Source organism: Populus trichocarpa, chromosome 1 (assembly GCF_000002775.5).
Source record: "Populus trichocarpa isolate Nisqually-1 chromosome 1, P.trichocarpa_v4.1, whole genome shotgun sequence".
NCBI classification, from domain to species: domain Eukaryota; kingdom Viridiplantae; phylum Streptophyta; class Magnoliopsida; order Malpighiales; family Salicaceae; genus Populus; species Populus trichocarpa.
Window position 1 is genome coordinate 13,181,002 of NC_037285.2, and position 22,629 is coordinate 13,203,630.

At 32.7% G+C, this 22,629-nt stretch overlaps 2 protein-coding genes across 2 annotated transcripts; both read right to left on the minus strand.

Moving 5' to 3' along the window:
* Positions 1-9,239: 9,239 nt before the first annotated feature.
* LOC18094613 (3-hydroxyisobutyryl-CoA hydrolase-like protein 1, mitochondrial) lies at positions 9,240-17,317 on the minus strand. The gene is made up of 14 exons (XM_052453553.1): positions 17,160-17,317; positions 17,000-17,080; positions 16,727-16,795; positions 16,564-16,627; positions 15,702-15,781; positions 14,138-14,221; positions 13,706-13,790; positions 13,354-13,439; positions 13,146-13,267; positions 10,623-10,683; positions 10,042-10,140; positions 9,823-9,924; positions 9,688-9,729; positions 9,240-9,595 (listed from the first exon to the last, which is right to left on the minus strand). The coding sequence occupies exons 1-14, from the start codon at positions 17,283-17,285 to the stop codon at positions 9,491-9,493; spliced, it is 1,206 nt and encodes a 401-aa protein (XP_052309513.1). The 5' UTR covers positions 17,286-17,317; the 3' UTR covers positions 9,240-9,490.
* A 3,855-nt stretch (positions 17,318-21,172) lies between these two features.
* On the minus strand, positions 21,173-22,629 carry LOC18094614 (probable aquaporin TIP-type). The gene is made up of 3 exons (XM_006368951.3): positions 22,420-22,629; positions 21,880-22,130; positions 21,173-21,703 (listed from the first exon to the last, which is right to left on the minus strand). Exons 1-3 carry the CDS (start codon positions 22,544-22,546, stop codon positions 21,329-21,331), a joined length of 753 nt encoding a protein of 250 aa, XP_006369013.1. The 5' UTR covers positions 22,547-22,629; the 3' UTR covers positions 21,173-21,328.

Consider the following 22,629-nt stretch of genomic DNA (forward strand, 5'->3'; position numbering starts at 1 on the left):
TTTAATCATTTTCATGTTAATGAATTTGTGGAGGTTAAAATATCAAGAAAGGAAGAGGACTTTGATAGAGCAAACAACATTCTTTTTTTTTTTTTTTTAATTATGTCTACGATAAAATTGAGAAACCTTTCCCTTTGTTCCCTTGTGTTCTTTTCACTCGACCAAATAAGCCCTAAAAACACATATTGGCCTCCAAGTTTTTACGTACAAAAGGAGCAAAAAAGAAAACCCTCTCAACCTCATTTTTACTGTCAATATTACACAAAAATACTAAGAATAAACCTTGTTCATGTTGCCATTTTTGTTTATGGTTGCAAACTTGACACATACATGCAAAAAATGCATCCTTACACCCTCTTTTTGTATGTTTCACATCATACAAGGAAATGCATGCTTACACTAATTGTTTTGTTACAAGAAAAATCTATAGAATGATAACCCTTGTGTCCTATTTTGCAATTGCAAGTTTAAGCTAAAATAACATCATGTTTTACTTCATTACATCTAAAAGAAAACCTACTAAAACCCATTTGAAGCTACCAAATTTGGCTGGATTTGCCACACTATATATGTTGTCTTTACCCTCTATTTACAACTATAAAAGCACACTCTTCACACCCGAAATTGATGATAAAAGAACATATAAAAGATGTTATCCATCATGCCATAAAAATAACCACTATTTTTTTTAATGGTTGTAACAACACAACTCATTTATCATATTTTATAGCTGTCAAACCAAGCCAAAAAAAAAAACATCAATGCTTTTCCTTCAAAACCAACTATAATAGAACTCCAGGAAAGCCTTCTCAAAACCATGGACCACATTATAAAAGAGAAGATGAAAAGGCTTGGGTGGAATAATTGTAGAAAGAGAGATGGATGAATGAGATTATTATGGAGAAATCAAAGGCCATGATTGAATGTTGAAGGAGCTGCTTTAGGTTCTTCCTTAACGCTTATAAAAGAAGGCTAAAATGTTGGAAAAGGAACTGGATGGAGAAGGAGGGGAAAAAAATAAGAAGGAAGCTGAAACAAAAATACAAATAGTGAAAATAGAAAAAAAATAAGAGAAGAAATATAAAATGGAAAGAAAAGAAGCTAGAAAAATAGGGTCCATATTGACAGTAGAAAAAACAAATAGTAGCCAGGGGAAGAAAAAAAGAGGTTAAAACGAGAGAGAGAGAGAGATAAAGATAAACACCCACCAACAGAGTTTTGATTAAGAAGAGGTTATCTGGTCTAGTCAAACTAAAAAACTATTTAGTTTTTGGGTTCTAACTTGAGCTAAAGACCTTAGTTTCAGTAATTTTTTGTCTTGATAAAAAGCTAAGATATATGGTTAAAACTTTTAAGAGGAGTCCAAGATCCATTTCTTCCATTCCGAAGATCGAAACAAAGCAAAAATAGAGAAGTCCAAATCTATTTAGAAGCTCATTACATCCCAGATCCAGTTTTAGTTTTCTAGTTTATGGATTCCAACTTTAGTTATTTTTTCTAAAATATGATAATCATATATTTAATAAACTTGAACCCTTTGTTGTTTTGTTATTATCTTCCATATATATATATATTGGAAATCAAAAATAAGTTGATGAGTTTTCTTCATGTTGGCAATGTTTGAAAATTTATTTTTAATTTGTTAGGTTGATCCATATTGGCAATGTTAGCTTAATTTGTTAGGTTGTTTTTAATTTGTTTGGTTTTTAAACTTAAAATGAACTTAAAAAATGCTTTGATGATTTTTTGATGAGTTTTCATCTAGATTTCATTGTTTTCATTAAGTTTCATTTAAGCTTTTTAAAAGGCTAGTTCAACGAGTCTTCTAATTTTAGGAATCGACGTAGACCTAACACTTGGTTTTTAAATCTAAAATGAACCTAAAAATGTGTCGAAGTGTTTTTGTCAAGTTTTGCTTAAGATTTTTAAAGGGTTAGGTTGATGAGTATTTTAGTTTTATGAACCAATATGGACATAAGGTTTAGTTTTTAAACTTAAAAGAGCTTAAAAATGCAATGATGAGTTTTCATCAAGTTTTGTTTAAAATTTTTAAATGATTAGATCAACGAGTCTCCTAGTTTTAGGGACCAACATGGATCTAATGCTTGTTTTTAAAACTTAAAAAGTCTAAAAGAGGTTTTTTTTTAAAAAAGTTTCATTTAATCTTTTTAAATCGTTAGGTTAACATGTCTTCTAGTTTTAGGGATCAACATGGACCTAATGCTTGGTTTTTAACTTAAAAAGAGCTCCAAAAAATACATCAACAAGTTTTTGTCAAGATTTCATTAAGCTCATTTACACTTTTTAAACGGATAGGTAGATGAGTCTTCTAATTTAGAGACCGACGTAGGCCTAATGAGATGTCTTTTATAAAAAAAAATCATTGAGTTGTGAGATTTATGATCTAAGATTTAATGCTAACTAGATAAAAAATCAATCAATAATAAATGATTTGCAAATAAGCTCAAAAAATAATTTGAACAATAGATGTCATGCATATAACAAATTTAAAGGAAAATAAGTAGCTAAGGTAAACTTTTTCTAGAAAGGTTGTGTAAATGGTGATGACTTTAGAACCAACGTATATTTTAGAATTCTTAGTATCCTTAAAGTTTTAGACTGTGACTCTATTTTCCATAATTTCCCTTTAATTTTAGAGGTCCCATTTTACATTAGGACTGGCAAAGTGCTCAGGCCGACATTTCCCAACCTTGTTTCACCATTTTTTGGTCAATTCTAGCAGTCCTTAAAGGTCGATTTCAAACCCCAACACATTAATTTATGCTAAATGATTTGTAATTGTGATAATTTATTTGTGATGATTTGATGTGGTGTGTTTGTGAATTTGATTTATGTGGATGTCGTGTTTATTTTCTATGTGAATGATTTTGCTCCAGTGATTATTCGAGTATTATTTTGTCGTTGAATCTGTTGGTATCAATTTCTGTGCGTAGATGATGGATGTCTTATATATCGATATGGTGAGTTTAATTTAAGTGTAGAGGGTAGATTTTTTTTATGTAGGGTTGGTTTATTTTATTCTATTTGATGAATTTTCTAAAACAAACTGTAAGAATATTTTCATATGTATAAAAGTTTGATTTTTATATTCATCTGTGTCCTTGTTTTCTTTGCCAAAGATCTATTTTCTTATATAATAAAAATTAATAAATAATGGTCTTTATTTTCTATGTATTTGTTATGGTAGTGTATATGCCATGTAACTACTCAGTTGGTTACTTGTGGCATTGACTTTATTCAAGTAAACATATTTAATTTTTAATAAAAACTTTATTTATCTTCAATATTTATCAAATATTTGATTAATAAATCTAATATTTAATTAATGAATCTAGAGTAAATATAAAGTTATGACAAAAATGTTTTGTAAAGAAAATTATAAAGTTGTTATAATTATAAGATTCTCATTATATCAAAGCATTGTTCATAAAATGTTTCTAGTCAATTCTCTATTAAGACTGAACAATAATTAGAGCTATTAAGACTAATACATATTTTTTTTTCTTTATGAAAGGAAGTAGTTATTCTCATAAGCTGAGGTATGAAGGATACCTAAAACTAGTATGAAGGTGTTTGTTAGATAACATGTACACTAAACTAACTCGCATGAGAATTTCATATGGAGAGATCACTTGTGTCTATAGAAAGGCTTACGTGACAGTAATGTAAATGATCTTTAGACTTGAAATCACTAAGTTATCTTATATAGTGAATGATATGTTTTGATTCTGCTACATGTTTTCCTAATTATGGTAATAAATGAGCAGATATTAGGTATAACACGAACTATATAAAGGTATTTGAGTAATAAAGAGAGGATTCATCACCCTAAGTGAATTAAAAAAAATGTTTCAGTTGTTCTTAAATAATATTGATTGTAAATCCTTGTGCAATGTGAAATGATATTTGAAAATAGTTTTAAATTTTATTTAAAAAATCAATAACCACAGTGTTGAGAACAAAAATGATTTGACATAGTAGATACACGAGATATTATAATGTCTAAACCAAAATATTATTGATGAAGGGATAATAATTACACTGAGAAACTAGTCACTGAAAGGTTAAGTCAAACTACTATGACTTTTCTAATATTTAAAGGATCATGACATGTTGCTAGACATTGTACTTGATCTTCAAATATAAATCAATTAATTGTTGAATTGATAATAAATTAATTTGTTTAATTTAATTAATCCAATTTTATTTAGGATTACGATTTATATTTGGATCAACTTATTAGAAAACCTAATGGGCCACATACATAAGAACTATTGTTTAGAAATTAAAATGAGATGATTAATCAAATGTAACTTAATCGTAATTAAGTTTTAGAAATTAAGACTAGTGTGTAATTTATACAGGGAATTATAATTCTAGACCTGAAAAATGAAGCAGGGACTTAATTTAATAAATTTCTAAAATTGTCTTAAAATGATATATGTGATATTATTTAGGGAGCAAATTGATATTTTACCACCTATAGGGTTTTCAGGTTTCCCTATAAAAGGAATGTTATACCTCTTTTTTTTTTTTTAAGTATAGTACAGTATAGAAAACACCTGAAAAACATAAAAGAAAAGTGTTAGCACTAAAAATGTAACAATCCCTCTATCATAAAAAGGGTTTAAGAGATTTCTCATTGGTGGTTGTGTGAATTATCATTAGATACTAGATACTTGGATGACTTATGGTTTGCAACAATTCAGCCTTGAAGCAATTATTCAAAGCTAAAAAGAACATCTGATCTTTAAGTAATCTTTGCATAAATCTTAACCAACTCGGGATCTGTCTAACAGGAGCATTGAGACTAAAATAAATAAATTATATTTATCGTTTTCGCTGCATATATATATCTTGAGAAACCCAACAGGTTAATGTGCTATGATTTTAAAATTTATTTTTGTGAGTTGAGAAACGTTTTAACAATACCTCTCGGGTTCAATGTGTATGTTTTAAAAATAAGGATCGTGATTTGTTGCCGAGCCCATATCTCAGTTCATTATCTTAGGTTTTAGCGGTTACCATATCAATTTAGGTCAACAATTAGTATCTAAGAATTATATTTGATCACAAAATACAAATTCGAAACAACTTTTTTATGTTTATATTTAATTCGTGGAGATGTTCCTGCAATTGTAGCTGTTACAGTGAAGAGACACTAACAGATTCTATATACAAGAGGTGTGCTTGTTATCTTTCCCTTTGTCCTCCACTTCGAATAAGAAATCCACAAATGACTACTTTTCTTGGCCCCATGGTACCGAGCAAGCTGAGCTGCTCCACCTGCACATTGCATAGCAGAAATTGACAAGTATTCGGTATGGAATCAAGTTTTCAAATCAAAGGAAAGAAGTCGCCGAGAAAGTAGAAAGATTGAAAGCTAAGGTTATCCTTATCTCCACATGCGGGTGGAACCTTGGATCAAATAAAGCTAGGCCGTCATCAAAGAACATTGCCGGACGGTCACACTTCAGGCCATTCAACAAAATTCTACAGAGTCCCACTTTTTATAGTGGAACTTCAAGCGTGTAAAAAATAGAGAGAGAATTCACGTGTGTTTTTCTTTCTTTGGTAGACAGAGGCGCATAAGGCTCAAGAACAAAAACTACAAAGAATTCTTACAGGAGGAGAATCCTTACCAGCCAATCAATCCACACAACAATTACCCTCTTGATTGATGTGACAAAACCGAGCCTTCCAATCATGATGGAGTACAGTATTAGTGACATGATCTTCAATTTATCTATTTTATTTTTTAATCTAGCGCGTACATTGGTAATTAGCTTTTAATAGACATAATTTTTTAAAGTGTTTTTTTTAAAAAAAATACATATAAAAATAGTTTTTTTATTAATTTTTTAAATTTATTTCTGATAATTATAATTGGAAATTTGGGTTCAATTTGTGATTTATCTTGATGTTTACATCATGACCGAGTCTCTTTTTTTTTCTTTTTTTTTTCCTGGGTTTGAAGCCCAAGGTTCCAGCAAGCTTCTACTCTTTCGGTTTTGATCTCCCCAAATAGTTTTTCCAAGCATTTTCGCATTTCTTATTTCAATTTTTAGGCTTTCAGTTTCAAGCTCGTACTCAACCACGACTTCTTAGGCTTTTGAACCTAGAATTTCCAGTCTTAAAATTAAATTGTATTAAGGGCTTTTGGTCCACTCGGCAGATGACTTGCTTTTGTAAGACCCTCAATTTCTTTTTTTAAAAAAAAAATATATACTAGAGGTTTTGTTGTTTTTTTTTTAAGATCGAATTTCCTTTTCATTCTCAGAATAGGAGTCGGTATTATACTCTTTTTTTATTTTTTTGTCAAATAAAATTTTATTTTCTTTCCAAATAATCCCATTGTCTTTCCAAAAATAATACTTTTTTTCTTCAGAAATGGCTACCTCATTTTTGGAAAAGTCTATTGAAGCTTGAACAAGCTTTCCATTAGCTTAAACAGATATGTTTCTTTTTTAAAAAAATATTTTCTCCTTAACTAACTTTGCAGAATGCTACTGCATCTTATTTATGGGATGTTTGAGAATATGGTAATAATTGTTTTTAAAAATATTTTTTATTTAGAAATATAACAAAATAATTTTTTAATTTTTTAAAATTTATTTTTAATATTAACATATCAAACAATTCAAAAAATTAAAAAAAAATAACAAATTTTTATCTGGACCGCACTCTTAAACTATTTTTTTAATATCTATCATAAATTTTGCGGTTTATTCAACCAACCATCTGAATATGAACCGGTTATGTGAATACACCGCTTTTTCCAAGCTAATTCAAGATCAGTTTTTAAAATAACAATTTTTATTATCATTGTTGCTGTTGTTGTCCATGGACCACCTTGAGGTATTAACGTTGCCGTTGTGAATTTCAACTTTATGGATCCTTTAGCTTCCTGTGTCGAATTAGCCTTGAACAATGTCAGGACCTGTGCTGAAAAAAAACCAAAAACTATTTAAAAAACAAAAGAAGGAAAAAGAAAAGGAAAGGAAAAAATGCCCCTCACCGCCCTCCCATAGCTTGTGCGACGACGACTCTATATTTGCAAAATTCCTACTTCCCATCCATTGTTCTAATCACTCCCATACAAAATATAAGTTGAATTTTACATGGTGATATACGTGGCCACTGTTTTTGGCTCTTTCCACCGAGGAATTCTACCCCCAAAACAATTTTCATGGGCCAAATTGGCATATTTTTTAAAATTAGCACAGTTTTTTTAAAATTTAGTTAAAAAACATCTTTTAAAAAAAATCCGGTGAAATAACATATTTTTATTTTATCGTGCTTTAAAAACATGATATTTACTAAATATCGCTATTTCTAAACATTATAAGATAGTGTTGCGCTTTAAAATAGTGATACTTTCACATTGTTGCACTTCAGAAACACGACAAAGTAAAACTCAAATTATTTAGCTCAACCGGTTTATTGATTAATCTAGTTGTATAAACCAATCGATTGATTCACACAAAAACCATAATTTTATAAACTTTTTCTTCCAAATATATTTTATGATCTCGAGTTATTGTCCACATAGTAATTGTCCTTTGTTTTTCAATGCTAGAGAAATAGTCGGACTTGCGATAATAAATGATTCTGAGCAGTCAAGTGTGGGTCTGCTATAATTAAATGAGGATCTGCCTCAAACAAATTATATGGATGACCTAGCAGATACATTTATGAACTAGTAGGACAGGTATAGGCTCAAGAAGAGGTCTCGTCGCTTCAAGCCAGAATAACAGCTCAAAGGACCATAATTTTTTATCTGAATTTTGGATTGTGCTTAATTTTTTACATGAGTTTCTAGAAGCTGTTTTTCTTAGATTTTAAAAATCTTGCCCCGGGGTCTTGATTTTGACAATCTTATGATTTTCCTAATGAACTAGTCAATCAGTTAATCATTTAAGTGTGTTTGGTATTGTGGTAACTGTTGTGGTTGTGGTTTGAAAAAAGTTGTTTTATAAAAAGTACTTTTAGTTGAGGTTAGTTTGGAAAAATATATATTTGGTTAAAACTGTGGTTGAAATGGAGGTTGAACAAAAAGGTAGTTTAATGTGTTTGATTAAAGAATGCTTTTCAAATTGAAGTTATAAAATAATTAAAAAAGACATATATTAATATTGATGGTTTTTAATTGAAATATTATCGATTTAACTACTGCTATTACATCATGAAATAAGCAATACTTTATATAAAGTAATTTCTATGGTTGCATTAAACTATGTTCAATTTCATCACGTATGAAATCTATTCAACAAGGACTAGAGTTTCTATGGTTTCCTGAGTGTGCAACAACATTAAGTAAAATATCATCAGGATCAAAATTGGGATTGCGATCAAATTCTGCAAATGCTACACCATCATACGATCTCCTTCAAATGTAATTATGTAGTGTCATTGAATCATGTTAAACATTAGTTTTTCAAATAAAACACAATATCTGAGAAAAATTTTCAGATTTTTATTTTATTTTACTGGGTCACACCCGGTTCAATGTATTTAGGTTTGGGACAGACCTAGTTCAATGCATTTAGGTTTGGGCCGGACCCGGTCCGACCCATTAACAATGGAGCTGCTCTCCACTGTTCACGAAGCAGAACAGTGGAGACATGGAGAAGTGCAGAAAAAGAAGAAGAAGGAGAAGGGGAAGGGGAAGAGGCGGCGGCCCTGGGCGGTGGTGAGGGAGCTGCAGCCCACTGTTCTTCAACGTGAACAATGGAGTCTCCACTGTTCATGTAGCAGAACAGTGGAGACATGGAAGTGCAGAAGAAGAAGAAGGAGAAGGGGAAGAGTTGGTCCACTGTTCTTCAACGTGAATAGTGGAGTCTCCACTGTTCACGTAGCAGAATAGTGGAGACATGGAAGTGTAGAAGAAGAAGAAGAAGAAGAAGAAGAAGAAGAAGAAGAAGGAGAAGGAGAAGGGAAAGGGGAAAAGCTAGTTAACTTCCTTCCTCTGTTTTTGCAAGGCGCGTCATTGTTTACTGTGTTGTAACACAGTTTGCAACAAAAGCAGCCCCAAACTGCTTCGATCGACCCTGCGTTGCAAACGCAGTAAAAGGCGGGGCTCATGAATAGTAAATTTTGTTATTTTCTTTACCAAACATGTAGGAGCTGCGTTTTGCTTGAAACGCTGCCGCAGCCGTGTAAACAAACAGAATCTAAATAGATGTCACAATTGCAAGTGGCGACAACAATTTCTAAAAATATACTATTTCATAGAATTACTTATATGTCATTTCCTATTTATTTGGGTTTTACATGCTAATTGTCTAATTTATCCGCCAAATTACAACAACGTGGATATAGTAGGTCTACAAGTCAAGGCTGATCTAAATAATCTAATAGTAGCAATTCTAAAATTGAAGCTGGTTTCTGCAATAAATCCTCCGAGAGCAGGATCTAAGATACCGTATCGTGTACTCTGACATTAAATAAAGACTTAGGCAAAGGCTTCTCATAACTTAGAAGGTAACTCTAGGCCAGGCTCATATGCATCAGGCAGGGCAAAGTACGCATCCACCATGTCTTCGGGTACTTGTTCCAAACAAGGCGGATACCACTGCTTGTGTATTATTTTAAAAAAAAATTAGTGCATGACCAATCAAAGGTTTAGCTCATCATAAATTCTCAGTCGAAGGATAAAGAAGATACCTTTGGTGGAAAGCATTTATCAACTAATCTTGCTCGAACTCCCTAATCAAGCATGCATGGTTCAGATGAAATATATTCGTTTATTATGAAACTCCAGGATAAGTGGGCTATTTGAAAGAAGAATCTCGATTTTACCTCGCAGAAGTCATTGGAGATCTGTCTAGAAATTGCTCGAAGAGTCATCCGATACTCGCGATCAAGACATTGTTCAAGTGTCCGAAATCTACCTTCTCGTATCTATCAAAGTAGATAAATCAAGCTATTAGAGCATGAGAAAGACAAGTAGAGTGGATTAAGTGATTAACCAGAGCCGTTTTAAGCGAAGTGCTGCTTGAGCAATGACTCAGAACTTACAGATCTCAGGGAAACCTTCAAGCTCAGAGGCGGAGCTTCTCTTAGTTTTCGAACTGTTGAAATGCACCAGTCATCTTTCGTTCTGGCTGCTTCACTTTCCTGAGAAATGTTGTTGAAATGCACTCATTATTCTAATACACTTAAGTAGAGAACAAGTAAGTTCCCGACCTATAGGGCTTGGAAAGGTGAGTTTAAACACAAGGACGACACCGAAGCACACTTAATTTCCAATTTCAGTTTCAGCACATAATTAAAATGTGAAACTGAAAACTGGTGACCATTACCAAACCTTTTTTCAAGTTAAGATAATCACGGCTGGCTCTTCAATTGGCTGTCCAAGTATGCTCTTACCCCTCAATAAAATAAAAACACCATGAGCATCTAGCAACTTAGAGTTGGTGTAATTTGTTTAGTTTATGAACGAGAATCATTTCTCAGTAAAGATAGCAAAAATGAATTAGAGCACGGGAACTGTTATGCCTCTTCTTGAACTGTCACTCTTTTCCCACATTGAACCATCACCCTGGCTTTGCATTAATATAAAACCTATTGTAGATTCTTTCTGGGAAAAGAAATCTTACCAGAGAGTCAACAATTTCCTCGACTGTGGCATGACCAAAACATTTATTTAGCGTATTCATCCTGAACATTGCAGATACAAAGTAAATTGGACCGTATAAATACCATACCAAAAATCCAAAAACAAAAGGAGAAACTTCAAGCAAGTAGAGTTTTGAAGAACGAATACAAACATAGTCTATTCTACACAAAAAAAGGCATGCATGATGCATCCCTTGGGAAGGATGAACATTCATAATCAAAGCTTGGCGGCAGCAGCTCTTTAATTACATACAGGCCAGCTTACGCGCACCACGACTATTCCCCACGGCTCACTGGACATCCTGCAAGCCCAGGAGCAGGTAAGGCACCGCGGGGGTGACAGACGTGCACATAGAGGGTCGAACCCGGGACGGGGGCGGAACAAGTCACACGGTTGACCACAGCAGCTAGACCCTCAAGTGCTAGACCCATATCTGTTTTTCGTTTTTTGTGTGGGTGTGCGTTGCCAGGGCGGTGTCAGACAAAAACTACCTAGGAAGCCAAGCCGGACTTCTGCACTGCACTACTTGAGAAAACTTATCGGCATATTAACTATATAATTTCAGTTAGTTGCCGATTCTAAGTATATGAGGTATCATCTTGAGTCTATGCATATGCTTTCAATTCTCCCTCGTATCAAAAGATGCTGTAAGAATCTGTTTTGTTCCATTTAAAAGATGTTCAAGTTTTCTACGTAGCAATGGTCACTTTATCTCAAAAAAAAAAAAAAACAACTATTTTTTTAGTGTTTTGACCGAGTTTTTTTTGGGCACTGAGCCGAGAGTCAATTAAGGTTTTTTAACTGAGTCATACCTAATCAATTCACTTTTTATTTTTGTTGAAAACCGGTCCACCGGTCCAGTCTAGATCTCAGGCTGCCAGATCACAGAGTAACATGTTAGGTAAGGATGAGTTTTAAAACAGTACTAAGTTACTAAGTTACTCAGTCTTTAGATGTGAGTAAAACTCAATCTCAAAGTCTATACAAACAATGGTAAATAGCTTATGATAGAGGTGGGTCAAAAAAAATATGATAGTTCTAAACACTCAATTGTGAATTCATACTCATTTATAAACTAATAGGACGAAGCAAGCCCAAGAAGAGGCATGTGAATGCCAAACCAACATTTCGATACTATTTTTTTTTACCGTGTTACATCATGTGTATTTCTTTTTTCTTTTAATATTGAGATAGATTGATGAAGACCATTAACATGCAAAATCTAAAAAAAATAAAAAATAGAAAGGTTAATTATAATGAACCAAATATCAAAGACAAAAAAAAAAATTTAAAAAGAATCCAAAAACAACCACCAACAACTTTTTTTAATTATTATTGATAATATTTAAAAGACCAAATTACCTTTAAGACCAAATGATTATAACAAAAAAGAAAACCAATATGATATTACAAATAGGCCCCTGAAGTCAAGCTTGAAATTTTTTTTATTTTAAAGGCAATATAGTAATTTTGAAAACTAAATTTAAAAAAAAAAACACCCTTAGACCTAAGTTAAGTATTCTAGTAATTTAACTATGCAAAAAACATTATAAGAAGACTATCATAACCTTGTTCAATTAAAAAAAAAATCATAGTAATTAAAGGAGGGCAAGTGTGAAATTTTTGAAAGGATAAAAAAGTAAATTTATTGTTATAATCATTATGTTGTGTTTAAAAGGTGAAATATCAAAACAAAAAATATACAGTGAAGTTAAGTGTTTTTTTGTTCTTTTAATAGCAATCAAGTAATTTAACTTTAAAGAAAATAAAGGAAAAAACCAATTAGATGCTCTTAATCAATCCAAGAATAATCAATAGATATCGTAAAAATATCCATTTACCCCTCAAAGCTAGTTTAATGATTTTTATTGATAAGGAAAAAGGTATAATTTCATCATTCCAATCCTGTCTATAATGGTTTTCTCACAAGGTTGAAGTTGTCATAATAAAAATGCCATAATTTTCGATACAATTGATGGATGAGGGTCAAATTTTATGAATTGGTTATACATGCTCAATTTTGTAGGAGGCTTGCTGGCTATAACTGGCCGCGCTTAAGAAAATCCATAAATTAGATCATGAAGATGTGTTTGGTTCAATTTCGTTCTTTAAAGTACAGATTAGGGTTCTTATGTATAAAATCTTTTCGCATCAATTCTGTCATTCTTTCTTTCTATCTTTTGTTTTTCTGTCTGCGTCACTTTATCAGTTAAGTTGAATAACTCCCACTGTTTTATATCTGACTTTCAAGATTATAGACATGCATGTGCATTTTTCTGTGACATTCCAATGCATATCTGGGTAAGCCATTTCTTGTCTGCTCCTCAATTTTCTTATGATCTACAATAATCTATAGTTGTTCTTCACTTCTTCTGGAAGCCTAGGAAATGTATAAATTGGAATAATCCCGAATGGAATAGAAAACCAGGGGACAACGATGTATATACATGTAGTGTCCTTAGAGTCTATATTTGCGTATGTGTACTCTATGGTATTGGCTTACCTGTGAAGAACACTTCTTTCGCTCGGATTTGCAGTCTGACCAAAACTAGTTAAAAAAGTTTCCATTACAGAAAAATCTTTTGCAGCTAATTTACCAAGCTGCTCTTCAATGAGAGGGATACTCTGTTAAGAAGAGGAAGATTTGATATCATTTGACTAAAATAGATAGAAGAAACCTATTTTAAGAAAAACATAGAGGAAGAACAAACTGCATTGGGTGAATAATGGGTAGCTAGCCCGCAAGCAAGCATTTCTTCTCCGCTAAGCATATCTCCAGTTAGACCTAGATATTCCCCTGTAGAAATCCCCCAAATAAAGGGGTAAACAACATAATTTTTTACGCATTAGCAAACAGCAGGGAGAAATTTACCATGAAAACATGGCAACCATCTCTTTTGGACAATGAATGCTAGGGAAAGGAAATACGCATCAAAGCACAAATCTAACTAAAAAGCCTGCAAGAAGATGCTGCATGTGATGATTCGAGCTGTACGAGTTAATTGGTAAGCATGAAAAAAGTAAATATCACATCAGTTTAGTAAAAGCAGCTAGAGAACTTGCCTAAGCATCCAGGTAGGCGTGAAAGATAATAGGAAGCGCCAGCATCAGGATGGAGGCCAATAAGAACTTCAGGAGTGGCAAAAACCTGCAGTTTTTGCTGAGAATGTGATATCAACTTGGGGGGAATTTTACTCAGATTTGAGAACTAAAATCTTATGAAATGAACTGAAGTTCTGAAGAATATAAACTATGACACCCTGAAGTTTCTGGCTTTCAAATGAAACTCAAATTATGCGCATGCCATTCTTTACATTAGAGTGGAAAAAAGAAAAAAAGTAATTTGATTAGATCACACCATATGCATAGCAAGAAATTGTCAAGTTCAAAACTATAGAAACTATACATATCCTCAGACAAACCAAGAAAGGAATAAACAGGATAAGAGGAAAGTGAAAGACGATAAATATTATAGAAGATTTACTGAGACGTTACAGTTTTATCAGTAGCAATACGAAATGACCCATGGACTGAAATCCCAGCTCCTCCACCCATTGTAATGCCATCCAATATAGCAACCTACATACATAGACACCCATTTTGAGCAGAGGAAAGATTCAGTTGTCAAACCCAAAACGACCAAAACCGCAGACATGTCATGCTGAATTTCTGCAACATGACTTCTGGAACTAGAACCCCTCCAGCCTTCTCTCATCTCTGCCTCTCCATTTCCTACTATCTCCATACTGGCATTCTCTTATTAACAAGCCACGCCTTCCACATGATAAATAGCAGAAAAGAAAGAAATTAATGGTTGTTTTTCAAGCCAAATCCATCCATTGCCAATGGAGAGCGAGTTAATAGTTATGGACCTATCTTTCTCCTCCAAGTTTTTCTAGACGATCCAAGTTTGTGCCATTTATTACTTCATGGTTCCACTTTCCTCGATGAAAGAAAATATTAATTAGTAAAACTTACTCCCCCTAGCTTCCCACCCATATTAATCAGATACCCTTTTAGAATGAGACATTTTCGAACTCAAACTCTATAAAGGGAGAGCTTGAACCGAGGACCTTCTTGCAAACAAATGTAAAAAGCTCATCATCATTGGACCAAAGCCCTACTAGTACTAAGTGACTTTGTTGATTAAGCTAATTAGCACTCACTACCTGTTGAAATTACTAAACTGGGGATAACACTACTGCATTGGCTGGTTTTGTAGTGACTAAAGAAGAACAAGAGTATGAGCGATGGGGACAAAAACTGCCTGCTGTATAGATTTTTAACGTCTTTTTTCTTTATTTCGTTTTAGGAGGCTAAACTTTTTCAGCGTGCTATATCGGAACGGGTAGCCCATGTGAGTGATAGGGCCGAGCTTGTTTGGAGTGGTGAACCGGCGTACTATTTTAATTTTTTATAAAGTAATATTTTTAAACTTTTTTAAAATTATGATAAACTAACCTAAGATGATGTTATTGTTTAAGAATAATGGATAATGTTATTCCCAACATATCCATTCTTGTTCTTGTTCTTGTTCTTGTTCCATTATTAATGAATCAGTCATTTAACACCTGTCTAGGTTATTGAGACTTTACAGAATCAAATCCCAAAATATATATTTTAACATGTTGAGATTTTATGTTGGTGTGTATGGGTATATTTTAACCCTTCCCAGACTCATTAAGTACCCTCTTTTTAGGTTAATTAAATAGCCATTGAAAACCCATTGAAACTAGTAACAATGAAAAATATATATTTTAACACATCGTGGTTTAATTAAAAAAATAACTGGAGGACTAGAATGTGTCTGTAAGAATATACAGTGACCCAAAAAAGACTTACAATGAACATCAAGTGAAAAACCATTTTTTAACGAGGTATGTGCAGGCTAAATTTCTGGGTTCCGGTTTGGGGACAAGTTCTCCACAGGTATTGGCCGGAAAGGGCGAAACATATTTTAGTATTGCGTTGGCTTAAGAGCCCGGAACTCGAACCTGTTGCCATGCTTTGAAAAAAACAGAGTGTAATGATCATAGAAGAAATCTAGGAGAAGACTCACATGCGGTTTCAAATATGTGCTTAAAAGGAACACGAAGCTGTAAAATGTCCTGAAACAGTCTTTACATTCTTCAATTTTCCCTGTAGATAGCAGCAAAACAAATAACGGAAAGATGGCCATCAGTTAGCAGCAGGTGCCAATTATGACTCTGAAAAATGGAGAGGTATGAAAGTCTTGGAAGAGGCAACTACTTTTGTCTTTGGATTACTTATCCAAGAGAATAATCCATGGTCATAACTTAGTTGATGAGCTCGCTATACGTTCATAATCAGTATTGATCAGGAAAAGAAAATAGGTGGATGGTGGTAGCTAGTAAAAAAAATTAAATTAATTTTTTTTATTTTTTTTTAAATTAATTTTTTTTTGATATTTTCATATCATTTTAATGTGTTGATGTTAAAAATAATTTTTTAAAAATAATAAAAAATATTATTTTAATATATTTTCAAGTAAAAATTACTTTGAAAACCAACCATTACCACATTTTCAAATACTCTTATAAGCGTGTTCATTAACTTAAAAATAGTCTTGATTTTATATCCAAATTAATTTTTTTAATCAATTGTACTATCATATTTTTTAAAAGTTCTCCATTAAAAACTTCCATCCATTTTTAAAACTTTTAATTTACATTTTCATCTAAAATATACTCTCTTTTTATTTATTTTTAAAACAGCATCATTTTACAGGAGATTTAACATTCTTTGTTTAGAGTTCTAACACAGATTTTTAATCGAGAAATCAAAATAGTTTGATGATAAAATTAATATAAAAATAGCTTCGATGCAAAATTGATAATACTCTAATAATCTGGCAATGTATTTGAAGTTTGCTAAAACAAAATCGCCAAACCGTTATTCACCTTCATTGATTAACCGATATAGTCTAACAACATCTCCACCAGCACAAAATGCTCTGCCATTTCCCTACAGGAAGCTCAAAACGCTGTGGTTGAGGGGCTGAGGGGTTGCGGTGAAGCAGAATACACAGTTTCGTAAAACCAAAACTGAAAAACAAATGCTTACCTTCAGCACAATAAAATCAACGACGGGATCGTTTGCCCAGGACTCGTACAGTTTAGCAAGCCGATGTCCCTGATAATTTATAGCATCAAAAACCCAAATGTAGCCATTTTCTCAAGGGAGCATCAGCTAGTTGCAAGAATACACTTGCCCAAAACGTATAGAATTGGGGGGGAACTACATGTTTATGAACCCAATAAAGACGATAGAATTTATAGGATCATGAATAAACAAGAATTGCAGGAGTGTTGAATGAAAATGACTGCATAATCATACCATTGGAGTGGTAAGAGCATTCAGGACATGGGGTCTATTAAGGATTAAAACTCTTGAGTTTGTTCCTTTCTCAACCAGCACCTGAAAGAACAAGGAGAAGTCACCTGATTAAAACGCGTACGTCTATACATCAATACGGGTGCGATTCTTGAAAAGTCACCGAATTTTCAAGATATTCACAGCTATTTGTAGCATTGTTGAGTGAAGAGGAAAGGGTCCTTCTAAGAAAGGAATACGGAGTAGTCTTGTTTAAAGCACTCTTCAGGACTTTGAAACTCTGCTGCATCTTTTGTTCTCTGTTATGAACTCTTTGGGTGCTTCCTGTGGCTGCGTCATATTGTTACAATTTTCCAGACACATTCTTATATAGCATTGAAGGTATTCTGTTTGCATTACACTGACGTAATAGTGTTGTTGCATCGATTCATGCGTGACATCACAATTTATTGTTTCTCTTTCCAATCTGGTCAAATTCTTCTTCAGAGTCTATTATGATATTTTAGTATCCGTTATGATTTTAGTTTGTAAAAAATTGTTTTATAAACGATATTTTTAATTAAGATTGATTTAGAAAAATATATATTTAATTAAAATTATAGTTAAAATTGAGGTTGAACAAAAAATAGTTTAATGTATTTGTTTAAAAGAATGCTTTTCAAATTGAGGTTATAAAATAATTAAAAAATATATATTAATATTGATAGTTTTTAATTTAAATATTGTAGATTTAACTACTGCTATTACATCATGAAATAAATAATATTGATATCAAATATTTTTTATTGTTCGATCAAATTCTGCAAATACTTCATCATCAAGCGATCTCCTTGTAATTTTTCGAATAAAACACAATTAAAAATAAAAATAAAAATTGAATTTTTTTTAACTAGATCGGACCCGGCAATAACAAAATTAGGATTGCGATCAAATTCCGCAAATGCTACATCATCAAGTGATCTCCTTCTAATTTTTTGAATAAAACACAATTAAAAATAAAAATAAAAATTGAATTTTTTAATTGGGTCAGACCCGGCAAGAACAAAATTGGGATTGCGATCAAATTCTGCAAATGTTATGTCATCAAGCGATCTCCTTCTAATTTTTTGAATAAAACACAATTAAAAAAATAAATTTTTTTAACTAGGTCGGATCCGGTTCAATGCATTTAGTTTTAGATTGTACCCAGTCTAGCCGGAACAGTGGAGAGAAAAGCCAAGCGTTTTCCCCCTTGTGTTAACACCCCTCCACCAAGATATTATATGAAATAAATAATATTGATATCAAATATTTTTTATTGTTCGATCAAATTCTGCAAATACTACATCATCAAGCGATCTCCTTGTAATTTTTCGAATAAAACACAATTAAAAATAAAAATAAAAATTGAATTTTTTTAACTAGATCGGACCCGGCAAGAACAAAATTAGAATTGCGATCAAATTCCGCAAATGCTACATCATCAAGTGATCTCCTTCTAATTTTTTGAATAAAACACAATTAAAAATAAAAATAAAAATTAAATTTTTTTAACTGGGTCAGACCCGGCAAGAACAAAATTGGGATTGCGATCAAATTCTGCAAATGTTATGTCATCAAGCGATCTCCTTCTAATTTTTTGAATAAAACACAATTAAAAAAATAAATTTTTTTAACTAGGTCGGATCCGGTTCAATGCATTTAGTTTTAGATTGTACCCAGTCTAGCCGGAACAGTGGAGAGAAAAGCCAAGCGTTTTCCCCCTTGTGTTAACACCCCTCCACCAAGATATTATATGAAATAAATAATATTGATATCAAATATTTTTTATTGTTCGATCAAATTCTGCAAATACTACATCATCAAGCGATCTCCTTGTAATTTTTCGAATAAAACACAATTAAAAATAAAAATAAAAATTGAATTTTTTTAACTAGATCGGACCCGGCAAGAACAAAATTAGAATTGCGATCAAATTCCGCAAATGCTACATCATCAAGTGATCTCCTTCTATTTTTTTGAATAAAACACAATTAAAAATAAAAATAAAAATTGAATTTTTTTAACTGGGTCAGACCCGGCAAGAACAAATTTGGGATTGCGATCAAATTCTGCAAATGCTACGTCATCAAGCGATCTCCTTCTAATTTTTTGAATAAAACACAATTAAAAAAATAAATTTTTTTAACTAGGTCAGATCCGGTTCAATGCATTTAGTTTTAAACTATACCCAGTCCAGCCGGAACCGTGGCCGGAACAGTGGAGAGAAAAGCCAAGCGTTTTCCCCCTTGTGTTAACACCCCTCCCCTCCCCTCCACCAAGATATTATATGCCTCTTTTTATCTCTTCTTTTCCGTTAACCATACCTCACGCAGATTCAAGTTCTTGTGTTTTTTATGGATATGGACGAGTAATATTGATTTTCAACAAAACAACTATTTTTCTTTTCTCAATATGTTAATGATGATGACATCAAGCATTCAATATTTGCAAGTGGCTAGAGGAAATTCGACTGTGACACCCATATAGCTATTTTTTGTTAAATACCATTACCGAACAAAAATGCAACAAGAAGCATGAAAAAATTATTTCGTCAAAACCTGCTGTTAAACCTTAATTTTAATGGTCCCATGAGCCAAACTACAGCGGCTATTTATAACCCAACATTAGTTTTATTGAGTTTAAAAACTACCGCTGAGCTAAACGCCGTCTTAGGCAGCCCTCTACCTATGCTTGATAAGAAAAGAAACACAGTGTGACTAGGCCCTCAATCACATCGCATGACAACAGCTATAGGCAACACGTCATCAAAATCACATTGCTGCTCCTCGCCACAGAAATGAAGGAAAAAAAGAAGGTAAAATGTATAAGGGCTCCTAATTCCTATACTGTTGGTCAAGATGCAAATGGTCCCTAAACAGAGTATCTTACCCTTCATGCCACTAAATAACAGCACGAAAGTCAAATTTTGTAGCAATTATGTGAATCACTGATGATGGGCCACACTTACAGGACGAGATGAGCAACAACTTCGCATGGTACTCGATCGTATCGTTCCTCCTTGATGCAGCAATAATGCATTCAAATGAAACTGGCAATTGACTTCCTTTCCTAATACTGCTATTTACTGAATAAATTTCTCTATTTTTAACCATAATGCATGCTAGCATTATGGAAAGGGTTCCCTATTGAAAGACAATTTATCCAGTGATAGCAAGTGCCTTTTTGGTAGTGTACTTTTAACTGTGTGTTTGTGTGGATTTTAAAAGTGTTTTTATTTTAAATTAATATTGAATTGATGTTTTTTTTATTTATGTTATATAATTTTAATGTGTTGATATCAAAGATGATAAAAAAAATTTAATTTTTTTAATGTATTTTCAAGTGAAAAATACTTTTAAAAAACATTTTCACTACAAAACCAAACTAGCACTAAAGCTCCGTGTGTTTTATGGAAAGTGGTTTCCTGAAAACCACTTTTCAAACTTTCATGTGTTTATTTATCATGAGAAAAGTTGATCAACGGAAAACACTTTCATGTCAAAGAAAAATTTGCCTTAGTTTTAAAAAAAAGTGTTTTCCTTTTATTTTAGACGAAAAACAAATTTCAGAAGTTGTGAAGAATTCAGAAACATCTTGTTACTTGTTGATTATATCAAATTTGATCCTCAATCTTTTGATTGCTATATATTTTGTTTTGAATCTTTGTTTTTTCAATTTCATTCTCTAGAATTTGATTTTTATATCAACTTTGGACCCCATTCTCTTAATTGTTATTTGTTTTTCTCTTATCTTTTTCTTAATTGAAATTTTATATCTATCAAATTTGGTCCTCATTCTTTTAATTTTTATTTATTTTATTTAAAATAATTTATGAAATTATAATTTTTTTATTTCATCATCTTTCAACTTTTTATCTGTCAAATTTAATCTTAATTATTCTGATTGTAATTTTTTTTTAATTTCATTCTTCTTCAACTTTTTTATTTGTAAGATTTGATTCTTATTTTTTAAATAAACTTAAAAAAAAATTAAAACATCAATAAGTTATTTTTCAACTCATTTTCCATAACATAGCTAAACACTAAAAAATATTTTTCAATTTATTTTCCATAACATTAATAAACATAAAAAAATAATTTATTTTTTATAAAAATTATTATTAAAAAAAACTTTATAGCAAACAAACAGCATAAGTTTCACTAAAGATATTTTCATCTTATTAACAAACAGGTAAGAGAATTTGCCATTGACAAACAGCAGGCCCGAACCCACTTAAAAAAAAAAAAAAAAAAGAAGCAAGAAAGCAAAGTACAATTCACAAGTTAACACAAAGCAAGCCTATGCAACTCTTTAGGCATAGTCTTCGGAAACTGGGGCAGCGGTATAAGACCCAATGAAAATATCGCCATAAACAAGCCCAGCCAATCCACCTCCAATGAGCGGACCTAACCAGTAGATCCAGTTCTGTGAGAAGTCTCCGCTAACAACAGCTGGGCCAAATGAGCGAGCTGGGTTCATTGAACCGCCACTGAACGGGCCAGCAGCGAGAATGTTCGCGCCAACAATGAACCCAATGGCAATGGGTGCTATAATTCCAATGGAGCCCTTTTTGGGATCTGCGGCGGTGGCATAGACAGTGTAGACAAGCGCAAAGGTTATGACAATCTCCATCACCACTCCTTCAACAGCACTCATCCCTGAAGCGACTCCATGAGTTGGGATGCTCTGTGAAATCCATTAAAACAACTCTGAGATTGATACATTCAGTGATAATTAACTGGAGATTTATTGGAATTGTACGACTAACATATGATCAGCAGTTCAAAATCCTGATAAACGTCTAGGAATTTCCATGCCCGTCTTCAAATGGCATATATATGGCTTTAATTTTGGTGTTTTACCTCAGCACTTGTAGCGAATTTGAGGAGGAGGCAGGCGGCAATGGAGCCGAGGCATTGAGCAATCCAATATAAAAGGCCAGTGAGGATGGTGATGTTGCCTCCAATGGCCAGTCCAAAGGTGACAGCTGGATTTAAATGGCCACCTGAAATGTTGGCTGCTATGGAGACTCCCACAAACAGTGCAAATGCATGAGCCACAGCAACCGCAACTAGGCCAGGTGGGTCTAAGGCTGCATCTGTTGTGAGCTTACCTGTACCATATAGAAGCAAAAATTAGCATATATATTATTCTTACTTAATTTCGAACTAGATAATTAATGTCTCGTTGACAAAATGCAAAATAATTTTGCTCTGGTGATTAAAAGTTAAACCATTAATGAAAGAGATTATGCTTCAACCACCTGTTAATTACGTGCATGGCAAGAGGACCCTTTTGTTAGTAAATAGTAAACTTTGTATAAATTTCCATCATGGTCCCTCTTTTTTTAGTTTTTAAAGACATGATTATGCAAAAATCCCAGAGATTGGATTACTACTTACTGTAAGCGATAGCCGATCCAACACCAGCAAACACAAAAAGAAGAGTGGCAATGAACTCAGATAAATAAGCCTTGAGAGAGCCAACACTGAAAGAGTCACCAAGACTCCCAAAAGCTATCTTCACCATTCTTGCTTGATCAGTAGTCCTGGGCCAATTAAGCTTAATTACTGCTAGCTAGCTCAAGTTCTTGTATGTGTTTCTATGGGCTG